This window comes from Schistocerca nitens, chromosome 4, assembly GCF_023898315.1.
Source record: "Schistocerca nitens isolate TAMUIC-IGC-003100 chromosome 4, iqSchNite1.1, whole genome shotgun sequence".
Taxonomy (NCBI): Eukaryota; Metazoa; Arthropoda; class Insecta; order Orthoptera; family Acrididae; genus Schistocerca; species Schistocerca nitens.
Genome location: NC_064617.1, coordinates 390,556,766 through 390,569,300, shown reverse-complemented (window position 1 = coordinate 390,569,300; position 12,535 = coordinate 390,556,766). Strand labels below are relative to the sequence as shown.

The following is a 12,535-nucleotide window of genomic DNA, read 5'->3' as shown; positions in this document are numbered from 1 at the left end:
CTTAACTTTTGTAATTTCAGAGAAAGACTGCAGCAAACGTGTCGGAAAGAGGACTTCGAATTTTTTATGTGAAAACTCTTCAAATTTTTGAAATAAAAACAAACGAAATTAACATTCTACATCCTCATTCTTCAAGTCTACATATTTATTTCTCAATATAGCCACCGTAACGACGACACATTTCTCACAACGAGAGACAGGCTTATTGATACCACTAGTGATTTGTTGACGGAGGCAAACACATCTCTGCTTGCGCCGCTCCGCTACTATCACAGTTAAGCCCTCGAAGGTGTTCTTTATGTTTTGGAAGCGGATGAAAATTGGATGAGGCCAAGTCAGTAGTGTATGGACGTTTCCAGAATGAGATTTTCACTCTGCAGCGGAGTGTGCGCTGATATGAAACTTCCCGGAAGATTAAAACTGTGTGCCCGACCGAGACTCGAACTCGGGACCTTTGCCTTTCGCGGGCAAGTGCCAGTGTATGGAGGGTCATCGATGACGGTGAAATCAAGGCGTCTGATTGTTGCAGGTGTCTCAGCACTAGTGTGTGATCTGGCATTATCGAGCTGAAAGAGAGGACGCTTCGCGTGTAGACAAAGTTTTCGAATTAGAAACGTTGTTTTCTCACTCAACGACATGGTTACTCTCCACTGCTGTTAGAGCTTGTCTTTTCCCAAAGTCTCTTGCTAGTCTATTGAAAATTAACCTCTCACAGCACAGCCTTGGGAAACGCTATAATTTAAAGCACTCTAGCGGCAGAGCGCTGCAAATATTTAGAGAAAAAGAATAAAGATGTAAAATATTAATAAAGTTCGTTTTGTTTAAAAAGCTTTAACAGCTTTCACATTAAAAATTCTGAGGCATTACTTTTCGGCATGCCTTCCTACATTGAACGACACTACTTCAAAATGGAAAATGAAACCTATTAAATTTCTATAATAGGGCTGGCTAGAGGCGAAAGTATGAGAAGACTTTAAAATCATCTTTTCGCTTCTTTTAGTTCCGTTATTGTTAACAATCACGATTAATTAAATGTCTAACTAACTGCGTGATCAAACCCAAAGGGACCGCGCGACGCTGACCGACCGCCGTGTCCTCCTCTGCCAATGGCGTCATCCAATGCGGTACGCTGGGTCATGGTGTGAGCTTACGACTCTCTCGGCCTTTCTGCCGACTTTCCGGACCTTGGAGCCGCTGCTTGTCACTCAAGTAGCTCCTCAGTTGGCATCACGAAGCTGAGTGGACAAAGTCCAATCCTCCCATCAAGGAAAAATTCCTGGCCGTAACGGGAACTGAACCCAGGTCGTTTGTACGGCGGTCAAACGCGCTGATCACTCCGCTGAAGAGATGAGCATTTTACCATTAAAGATGTTATTTACACTGAGGTGACTTAAGTCATGGGATCGCTCCTAACATCGTGTCGGACTTCCTTTTGCTCGGCGCAGCGTAGCAACTCGACGTGGCACGGACGCGACAAGTCGTTGGAAAGCCCTGCAAAAATACTGAGCCTTGCTACCTACAGGGTGTTTCAAAAATAACCGGTATATTTGAAACGGCAATACAAACTAAACGAGCAGCGATAGAAATACACCGTTTGTTGCAATATGCTTGGGACAACAGTACATTTTCAGGCAGACAAACTTTCGAAATTACAGTAGTTACAATTGTCAACAACAGATGGCGCTGCGGTCTGGGAAACTCTATAGTACGATATTTTCCACATATCCACCATGCGTAGCAATAATATGGCGTAGTCTCTGAATGAAATTACCCGAAACCTTTGACAACGTGTCTGGCGGAATGGCTTCACATGCAGATGAGATGTACTGCTTCAGCTGTTCAATTGTTTCTGGATTCTGGCGGTACACCTGGTCTTTCAAGTGTCCCCACAGAAAGAAGTCACAGGGGTTCATGTCTGGCGAATAGGGAGGCCAATCCACGCCGTCTCCTGTATGTTTCGGATAGCCCAAAGCAATCACACCATTATCGAAATATTCATTCAGGAAATTAAAGACGTCGGCCGTGCGATGTGGCCGGGCACCATCTTGCATAAACCACGAGGTGTTCGCAGTGTCGTCTAAGGCAGTTTGTAACGCCACAAATTCACGAAGAATGTCCAGATAGCGTGATGCCGTAATCGTTTCGGATCTGAAAAATGGGCCAATGATTCCTTTGGAAGAAATGGCGGCCCAGACCAGTACTTTTTGAGGATGCAGGGACGATGGGACTGCAACATGGGCCTTTTCGGTTCCCCATATGCGCCAGTTCTGTTTATTGACGAAGCCGTCCAGGTAAAAAGAAGCTTCGTCAGTAAACCAAATGCTGCCCACATGCATATCGCCGTCATCAATCCTGTGCACTATATCGTTAGCGAATGTCTCTCGTGCAGCAATGGTAGCGGCGCTGAGGGGTTGCCGCGTTTGAATTTTGTATGGATAGAGGTGTAAACTCTGGCGCATGAGACGATACGTGGACATTGGCGTCATTTGGACCGCAGCTGCAACACGGCGAACGGAAACCCGAGGCCGCTGTTGGATCACCTGCTGCACTAGCTGCGCGTTGCCCTCTGTGGTTGCCGTACGCGGTCGCCCTACCTGTCCAGCACGTTCATCCGTCACGTTCCCAGTCCGTTGAAATTTTGCAAACAGATCCTTTATTGTATCGCTTTTCGGTCCTTTGGTTACATTAAACCTCCGTTGAAAACTTCGTCTTGTTGCAACAACACTGTGTTCTAGGCGGTGGAATTCCAATACCAGAAAAATCCTCTGTTCTAAGGAATAAACCATGTTGTCCACAGCACACTTGCACGTTGTGAACAGCACACGCTTACAGCAGAATGACGACGTAGAGAATGGCGCACCCACAGACTGCGTTGTCGTCTATATCTTTCACATCACTTTCAGCGCCATCTGTTGTTGCAAATTGTAACTACTGTAATTTCGAAAGTTTGTCCGCCTGAAAATGTACTGTTGTCCCAAGCATATTGGAATAAACGGTGTATTTCTATCGCTGCTCGTTTAGTTTTTATTGCCGTTTCAAATATACCGGTCATTTTTGAAACACCCTGTATATAGCCGTCCATAATTGCGGAAGTGTTGCCGGTGTAGGATTTTGGGCACGAGCTGACCTCTCGATTACCTCTGGTAAATGTTCGGTGGGATTCACGTCGGGCGATCATTCGCTCTAACTGTACAGAATGTTCTTAAAATCAATCGCATTGGCGCCTCGTCATCCATAAAAATTCCATCGCTGTTTGGGAACATGAAGTCCATGAATGGCTGCAAATGGCCTCCAAGTAGCGGACCTTAAACATTTCCAATCATTGATAGGTTCCGTTGTACTAGAGAAACCAGGCCATTCCATGTAAACACAGCGCACACCATTATGGAGCCAAAACCGAACGTAAACATTTCCAGTCATTGATCCGTTCAGTTGTACTAGAGGATCCAGTCCATTCCGTATAAATACAGGCCACAGCATTATGGAGCCACTACCAGCTTTCACAGTGCCTCGTTGACAACTTGGGCCCATGGCTTCGTGGGGTCTACGCCACACCCGAACCTTACCATCAGTTCTTACCAACTGAAAGTGGGACTCATCTGACCAATCCACGGTTTTACAGTCGTCTAGAATCCAACCGATACGGTTACAGTCCAGGAGAGGCACTGCGGGCGATGTCGTGCTGTTAGTAAAGGCACCCGCTTCGGTCGTCTGCTGCCATATCCCATGAACACTACATTTCGCCACCCTGTCCCAACTGTTACGTTCGTCGTACGTCCCACAGTGACTTCAGCTTGTCTGTTAGCACTGTCATTTATCCGCAAACGCCGCTGCTCTCAGTCGTTAAGTGAAGGCGGTCCACCACTCCGTTGTCCATGGTGAGAGGTAACGCCTGAGATTTGGTATTCTCGGCACATTGTTGACTTTGTGGATCTCGGAATATCGAATATCCTAACGATTTTCGAAATGCAAAGTTCCAAGCGTCTAGCTCCACCTAATATTCAGCGTTCAATGCCTGTCAGTTCACGTTGTGCGGCCATAATCACGCCTGTCGTCTTTTCAAATGTATCACCCGAGTACAAATAACAGCTCCGCCAATGCACCGCTCTCTTATATCTGGTGTACGTGATACTACCGTCATCTGTGTATGTGCATATCGCCATCGCATAACTTCTGTCACTTCAATGTAAGTTGTACGAGGTCCATGACTAAGGACTTTATTGCTAGCGCACTCGAACAGATGTAATTTCGATGGATTGCTCGCGCGCTGCCTGCGATATGTAAGCTATAAGAGAATCTCAGACCAGAGAGCAGTGTTGGCTGCAGTAAGAGCAGTGTCGGTAGCAGCAAGCAGTAGCTCGCAGTCGGGCGGTTGGGCCGGTCGTGCCTGAGCGATGTGGTATGAGGTAAAAGCAGCCACGCGCATATCTAATTTTTTACAACTAAATTTGTACTATTCTTAATCAAGTCCCATGTAAATGTTTTAAAAAATCTTTTAATGATAATCTTTCTTTTAAAATTAACTATTGACAATCTTTCGTCTGAATTTAAAGAATTTACTAATTCCTGCAATCCATGGTCATACCGATTATCGTAAAGAAAAATCTGTTTTTTCTTTTTATACATGACAAATCTAGCGGCCAGCATTACACTGGGCTGTGCCAGAAAAATTTCTTATAGGAGCAGACATATACGCGTTCTCCGGCGACTTCTTTGAGGTAAGAATTTTCATTTTATTCCGAAAGATCTTTCAGGGCCATGACGCAGCGCTGCTGACGTCCAAATTTACCAGTTTAGATTCACAGTCAGTTAATTATTGAAAGGTTATATATGAGTCACATTTTTTATTGGTAGGTTAGTCACGTTATGATTGCAAGGTTACGGAATAGTATTTTGTTGGGAGGTTACAAAGTATACTGTGGTGTAAACAAAAAAAAAAAAACAAAAAAAAAGAAGGAGTACGGTATAATTCTGATCTGAGTTAAAATAGGACTCAAGACCCTAATCGCCGGCCGCTGTGACCGAGCGGTTCTAGGCGCTTGAGTCCGGAACCGCGCTGCTGCTACGTTCGCAGGCTCGAATCCTGCCTCGGGTATGGATGTGTGTGATGTCCTTATGTTAGTTAGGTTAAGTAGTTCTAAGACTAGGGGACTGATGACCTCAGATGTTAAGTCCCGTAGTGCTTAGAGCCATTTGAACCATTTGAAGACCCTAATCTGATCTTATCAATAAATATCTAAACCAAATAAATAAATATTTTACAGCACTGAATAAAATTAAACAAATAAATTAAATTAGTTTCACGTAACTTCGTCTGTTCGAAAAGAAAACGGTAGAAGAAGAAACTTAATCCGCGTAATGCTCGATTACTTTCACTATCAAAGGACAACCTGCAGAAAACTGAATTTCTTTAACCGTGTCGTAATGTCCTGCACAGTTCGCGATAGGGCTGACAATGTTGAGTTAAGAAAGAAAATACGACGAAGTGTGCCCAACACTTTTGTAACAGCCCACTGTATTGGCTGCGTGATTCTCACTTCCGGGAGGCAACGTTAATACGGCAGCTCCGGGTCGGGACGGGACAGCAGGGCCGCTCCATAAATTTGCAAGGAAAAAAAGTTTGGCGAAGGGGAGGGGAGGGGTGGGGAGGGGAGGGGAGGAAAGGGAAGACGCTCCCCTCAGGGCCGCCTGCTTTTAATTAAGACTTGCCAAGAGTTGCGCGGGGAGCAAATATTCATCAGCAGCAGGGCCGAGATGTCCGCACCCGGCCGGGCTTCTCCGCATTTCCGCCTTATTTACGACTCTCATCGACATTGCCGCCCACACGTCGCCTCCGCCACAGGCGTATATCCTTACCCGTACTCTTCGTTTCCCCAGACCCTCTCAAGATTTGTCGTGGCTTCTTTTTTTTCCCCTTGCATGAGTCATAGCGCAAAGGACATGATGCTATATAAGTACTTTGACGTGTTTTTCTGTTATTTTGCAGGTCGTTGGTTGAAAACGATGGGCAGCGCGGCAGACGCGGAGATGGCAATGGTAGCTGAAGAACTAACAGAGAGCTGTAAATGGCAAACTGTACACCAGAAACGGAGGAAACCTTCCGGGACCGCTTACACCGGATGCGAGGCCTGTACGGAGCAACAGGTTGACCACTAAATCCAGACATCAACAAACCGAAAACACTGAGACGTTCTTAAAGAAAGGAAGGAAGGAAGATTAGGGGTTAACGTACCGTCGATAACTACCTCATTAGAGACAGAACACAAGCTCGGACTGTTTCAAGGATGGGGACGGAAATCGGCCGTGCTCTTTCAAAGGAAGTATCCCGGCATTTGCCAGGTGCGATTTAGGGGATCAAGGAGAACCTAAATCAGGATGGTCGGACACGGATTTGAACCGTCATCCTCCCAAATGCGAGATCTAACCTCTGCGCGACCTAGCTCGGTAAATGTTTATATTACTGGGTTTCATGTGTGTCTCTCATAAATATTAGAGGCTTGGATCGTTAGATTTCACGTGACAGTACGGATACCGCAGAAGACGCTGAGACTATTTGTTCTGGTCACTTATTTCACAAAATGTCGCATGTGCATTTTAATGCATATACGTAACTGGCATTATCTATCAACAACAAGCTACAACAGAAATATACATGCACTTATTCTCAACGGCTTTACTTATTACGCACGGAAAAGTGAGACGGAATTTCACAAAAAAAAGTATTATAAACGTATGACAGCCAATGGCGGGCGAAGCACAGTGCGAAACCTGTCGTATATTTATTGACGTAAAAACAGAACTCATGGTGCTGTACGGACTTGAAGTCTGTCGAAATGAATGTCTCATGAAAAAATTCGAAATGTGTCTGCATTCCCAATAAAGTAAGCTAGAACTACTAAATGAACAACTGAAAGTAAATCTATGCCACTTTTCCGAAACCTTGCAAACATTTTAAACACACTTAATAAAAATTATGGCTGTGTTCCTGCGGACACACAGATGCAATTGACGTGAACCAGACATTTGGAAAATAGAGTAAGACCTCTCCAGTAACCTGTGTATTCGATAGTTTGTGAGATTGTTTTTCTGTCACTTTTCCAAAACCGCGCGTAACTACTGACGCAATTGTTGAAAACTCAGCGTTAGCTATTTCGAGTTTGTATTGGTGGAAACACACGTATAACCTGCAAAAATAAAATGATCGCACGGCTTAGCCACTCGACGCCGTATGCGAGTATCTGTAGTCCTGAGCTGGAAATACTTCGTCAGAAGAAATAAAAATCACGATTTGTGACTGAACGCAGTTTGTTTTTTTACTTTAGGAACTTAATACAGTCACGGAATCAACACTGGCAGCAATCGATAAAATTATTTGTTTTCGTTTCGATAATAGGAATTGGAAGCTCTGAGACAAAGAAGTTCATACACAAAACGTATAAACTACCATATAATCAACGTTCAGGGAAGAAAGGGTAAGTATATTCATTGAACATTGGTATTAACTTATTATTGATAGATTTTTATTGTGTTGCAATACGAAATGTTTTAAGTTGCCAAGTCCCACTTGCAGATAGAGTTTCATCTAATAGTTCGACGAAAATCGTCATCTGATACGCTTGAACGACTGTTTATGGGCATTCAAGAACTTTGTTTTTGCCGTGGGATTAAGCATGATTCCATCGTTCCTCTAGACACTGGCCTCGAAAACAACCTCAGCTGGAAGCAACTAGAGACACAGCATTACCAAATATTTTGTATGAAATACAATATCAAACAGGTGTGTGATAGCAAAATGCTTCTTGGAACGTCTGCAGACTTACACACTCACCTGCTTGAGAAAGTTTGTGTGCTGAGAGACGTAGGAATGAAATCTTGAAATAGATAGACTATTCCTACTACGCTGACAAGCAGGGTGGCTAAATATTATACATGAGCAAGAAACTTTTGAGGAGGTAGACGATTTTCAGTATCTCCGAAGGAGAAAGGATAAAGAAAGAAAATGCGAGAAATAGGAATGCATAGTACGCGAAGAAAGGTGTGGGAAGCAAGGTCCCGGAACTTTATATTCTTCAAGGAAATGCGGCGGACTCTCTTCGTGAACGTTGTACGAAATCCTTTCCTCCGCCAAGCGAGTTGGTTCACGCTGTTATGAATAACTTGCTGAACCATGAAGAGGCTTGGATTCCTGACCAGGATGACGATGTCCCTCCCTATATCTACTCTGGTAACTTCTTGTTCTATTTTGTTCCTTAAAAAATTCTTCATTTTCGTCTACTTGTTCTATATGTACAAATTTTAATAAACTGAAAATAAATGTCCTGCATCAAACTCTGTTGCTCCCTATTTTATGGCATCATCGCCACGGGTTCCTTAAATTATGGTAAACATGTAAACAACAACAGTAAGCAGAAACCAGGAAAGAAATTAACAGTACCAGTTACAAGTTTATTTTCTGGGACCATCCACCAAGGCCACTAAGTGACACCTTACGGGCTCGCGCTGGTCTGACCTGACGAAAACTAGCCAGCCCAGTGCTAGCACGTAAGGTTGTGCGTATGTGACAGATGTAAACAGGCTATGTTTTCTGTTTAAGGGGAGTCGTCTCCATATGGTGATTTTACACTACTGGTCATTAAAATTGCTACACCAAGAAGAAATTCAGATGATAAACGGGTATTCATTGGACAAATATATTATACTAGAGCTGACATGTGATTACATTTTCACGCAAGACATATCGTCTGTGAATATCCGCACTGTTTCCACCCTCCTTCAACAGAAACAACGTCGTCCAGCGCAGTCGCTGATGATCACGCTCCACGTTGTCTGCTCACATAATGACAGCATTTGGGAAAATGGGCTGTATTGTGCAGGGATTACATTTCCAGTGATTATCTTACGTCCTAGAGTTAGAGCAGAGTAATATATATTTGCGACAATAACTATGAGTCAAACAGAGCACCATGAATAACGAGAAAAATAATGTGTAAATCAATATGGAAAGCCCCTCGTACTTGGGAGGCGATTAGCGGTTTCAGCATGTTCCTCACAACCAATTCAAACTTCCCGAAAACCTTGATCAGAACCAAGGGATAGTACCCATTATAAGGAGTGTGTCAGAGCCCTCCATTACATTGAAAAAACATATAGCCAACTTAACGCAATTCTTTGCATTGTATAAGACTGGAAATACATAATCACTCAGATATCGACAATTACAATCTGAGAGCGATACATGGGTGTACGATTCTAAGCATTGTTGTGAGACTAGTAACAATCTGAGGACGGAACAGAGGAGTGCGATTCTAAGTAGTGTCGGTCGAGAGATCGGAGACAGAAGAAATGTCATGCTGTCGTCACGTCGGTGATGACAGTCCTTATCACACTCGAGCCCTGATTTCATATATATATCCAGGAGAGATTTAGATGGCTTAACTAGATGGAATTCAAGGTAAAATTCGCAAGCATAGACTGGCCAGCTCACCGAACCTCGACACAAATCCGCCGGGTGGATTCGTGCCGGGGAACGGTGCTCCTTCCCGCCCGGAAAGCCGTGCGCTAGACTGCACGGCCAACAGGGCGGGCAATGTTAATGTAACTTTGAAATTGAAATAATTTGTTAATCTGGCACTCAGCAATTATTGCTACTTATGTAATTGTCATTGTCTATTATTGGTCCTGATGAGTTCCCTTCTCAGAAGTTATTTAGTAGTCAACACGACCCAAACACAATACTTTTTATTAAATTCATTCTTAGTAACAATAAGCTTTAGCCGCTGCTGCTGCTGCGAATTGCTGTAAACCACATGGATAAAGCAGTCCGAGTAAAGAGGTGAGTGCAAAACTTAGCGCCAAAACAGAGACACTGACACACCACAACATGTCATGTACTCTAATCCAGTAAATTCCGTTGCACAAGCCAGATTCTGTATCACTTGTAAATTCTCGTTCAAACAGGTTCATTTGTTCCTGTAGTTTTTTCATATTCAAATACGCAATCAGATAGCTTATCCAAATGTTAATTTTAAGTTTTTCATGTAACGATCTTTTGAAGGCTTAAATGACAGCGAAACTGACACTCAAACAAGATGCACACAGTGTTATGCAGGTTAGAAAAAATGGTTCAAATTGCTCTGAGCACTATGGGACTTAGATCGTCAGTCCCCTAGAACTTAGAACTACTTAAACCTAACTAACCTAAGGCCATCACACACATCCATGCCGGAGGCAGGATTCGAACCTGCGACCGTATCGGTCGCGCGATTCCAGACTGAAGCGCCTAGAACCGCTCGGCCACAACGGCCGGCTGTGCAGGTTAAATCCCGGTTACTGGTAGCTCAGGTTTCTTCTCGAGTCCATTTTCACAGACGAACTTAGGCATATACAAGGTGAGTCACCTAACGTTACCGCTGGATATATTTCGTAAACCACATCAAATACTGACGAACCGATTCCACAGACCGAACGTGAGGAGAGGGGCTAGTGTAACTGGTTAATAGAAACCATACAAAAATGCACGGAAGTATGTTTTTTAACACAAACCTACGTTTTTTTAAATGGAACCCCGTTAGTTTTGTTAGCACATCTGAACACATAATCAAATACGTAATCAGTGCCGTTTGTTGCATTGTAAAATGTTAATTACATCCGGAGATATTGTAACCTAAAGTTGACGCTTGAAACCTCCGACGTTCAGTTGCGTGTTGTAACAAACACGGGCCACGGTCGGCGAGCAGCATCTGCAGGGACATGTCCCACTGGAAACGCGTCGACGTATGTGGTATCAGCATGATGGTGCACCTGCACATTCCGCAATTAACACTAGGCTGACCCTCGTATATATCGTCAGCAACAAGCGAATGTTCACTTGCTATTTCTAATTTCAAACGCCATTTCGGCTTCTCGTAGTGATAGTTTCAAAGGAAATGGAGGGGACATGAAATCTCCCATAGAAGACTAACGAACTGGTGAGATTTGTGAGAAGTTACTAACTTGATTGAGTCACCCAACGTTACCGCTGGATATATTTCGTAAACCACATCAAATACTGACGAACCGATTCCACAAACCATAAAAAAATGCACGGAAGTATGTTTTTTTAACACAAACCTACGTTTTTTTAAATGGAACCCCGTTAGTTTTGTTAGCACATGTGAACATATAAACAAATACGTAATCAGTGCCGTTTGTTGTATTGTAAAATGTTAATTACATCCGGAGATATTGTAACCTAAAGTTGACGCTTGAAACCTCCGACGTTCAGTTGCGTGTTGTAACAAACACGGGCCATGGTCGGCGAGCAGCATCTGCAGGGACATGTTTACGATGACGACCGTGTTTACGAGTGTGGCTGTAGTGCACTGTTGTGGTTTAGTCTAGCTGTCGCAGTGTCCGCATGTAGCGCTTGCTGCTATTGTTATTCTGCATTCGTCTCCGCACGCAGACCAACTGTAGTACACCGTGTTACCAGACGTCTGTGATAGTGTTGTGTTCTAGGAACTGTGACCATGGTGTATTCGAACTCTGAAAAGGCGGAGATGATACTCATCTATGGCGAGTGTCGACGAAATGCAGCTGAAGCCTGCAGGGTGTATGCAGAACGGTACCCGGACAGAGAGCATCCAACGTGCCGCACATTGCAAAACATCTACCGCCAACTGTATGCAACAGGTATGGTTGTAGCACGCAAACGGGTCCGTAACAGGCCCGTCACAGGAGAAGCGGGTGCAGTTGGTGTGTTAGCTGCTGTTGCCTTGAACCCACACATGAGTACACGGGACATTGCGAGAGCCGGTGGACTGAGTCAAAGTAGTGTCATGCGCATATCGCATCGTCACCGCTTTCACCTGATTCATGTGTCGCTACATCAGCACTTACATGGTGATGACTTTAATCATCGAGTGCAATTCTGTCAATGGGCATTAACAGAGAATGCGTTGCAGTTCTACCTGTTTACCGATGAAGCGGGTTCCACAAACCACGGGGCAGTGAATCTACGGAACATGCATTACTGGTCCGTGGACAATCCTCGCTGGCTCTGACAGGTGAGCGACAGCGACCGTGGACTGTAAATGTATGGTGCGGAATCATTGGCGACCACCTCATTGGTCCTCACTTCATTGCCGGGGCCCAAACAGCTGCAACATACATCGCGTTTCTACAGAATGATCTGCCAACGTTGCTCGAAAATGTCCCACTGGAAACGCGTCGACGTATGTGGTATCAGCATGATGGCGCACCTGCACATTCCGCAATTAACACTAGGCTGACCCTTGATAGGATGGTGGACGGGCGTTTCATAGGACGTGGAGGACGCATAAATTGGCCAGCCCGTTCTCCTGATCTTACACCTCTGGACTTCTTTCTGTGGGGTACATTAAAGGAGAATGTGTACCGTGATGTGCCTACAACCACAGAGGATATGAAACAACGTATTGTGGCAGCCTGCGGCGACATTATACCAGATGTACTGCGGCGTGTACGTCATTCAGTACGCCACAGATTGCAATTGTGTGCAGCAAATGATGGCCACCAC

At 44.4% G+C, this 12,535-nt stretch overlaps 1 protein-coding gene across 1 annotated transcript in view; it reads left to right on the top strand.

Moving 5' to 3' along the window:
• LOC126252330 (uncharacterized) overlaps positions 1 to 8,216 on the top strand; it is a 136,763-nt gene extending 128,547 nt beyond the window's left edge. The window contains exons 3-5 of the mRNA XM_049953216.1: positions 5,987 to 6,144; positions 7,394 to 7,472; positions 7,571 to 8,216. Of these exons, the coding sequence (XP_049809173.1) occupies positions 5,987 to 6,144; positions 7,394 to 7,472; positions 7,571 to 7,611 (278 nt within the window). The 3' untranslated portion in view covers positions 7,612 to 8,216. The remainder of the gene's footprint in view (positions 1 to 5,986; positions 6,145 to 7,393; positions 7,473 to 7,570) is intronic.
• Positions 8,217 to 12,535: the final 4,319 nt, after the last annotated feature.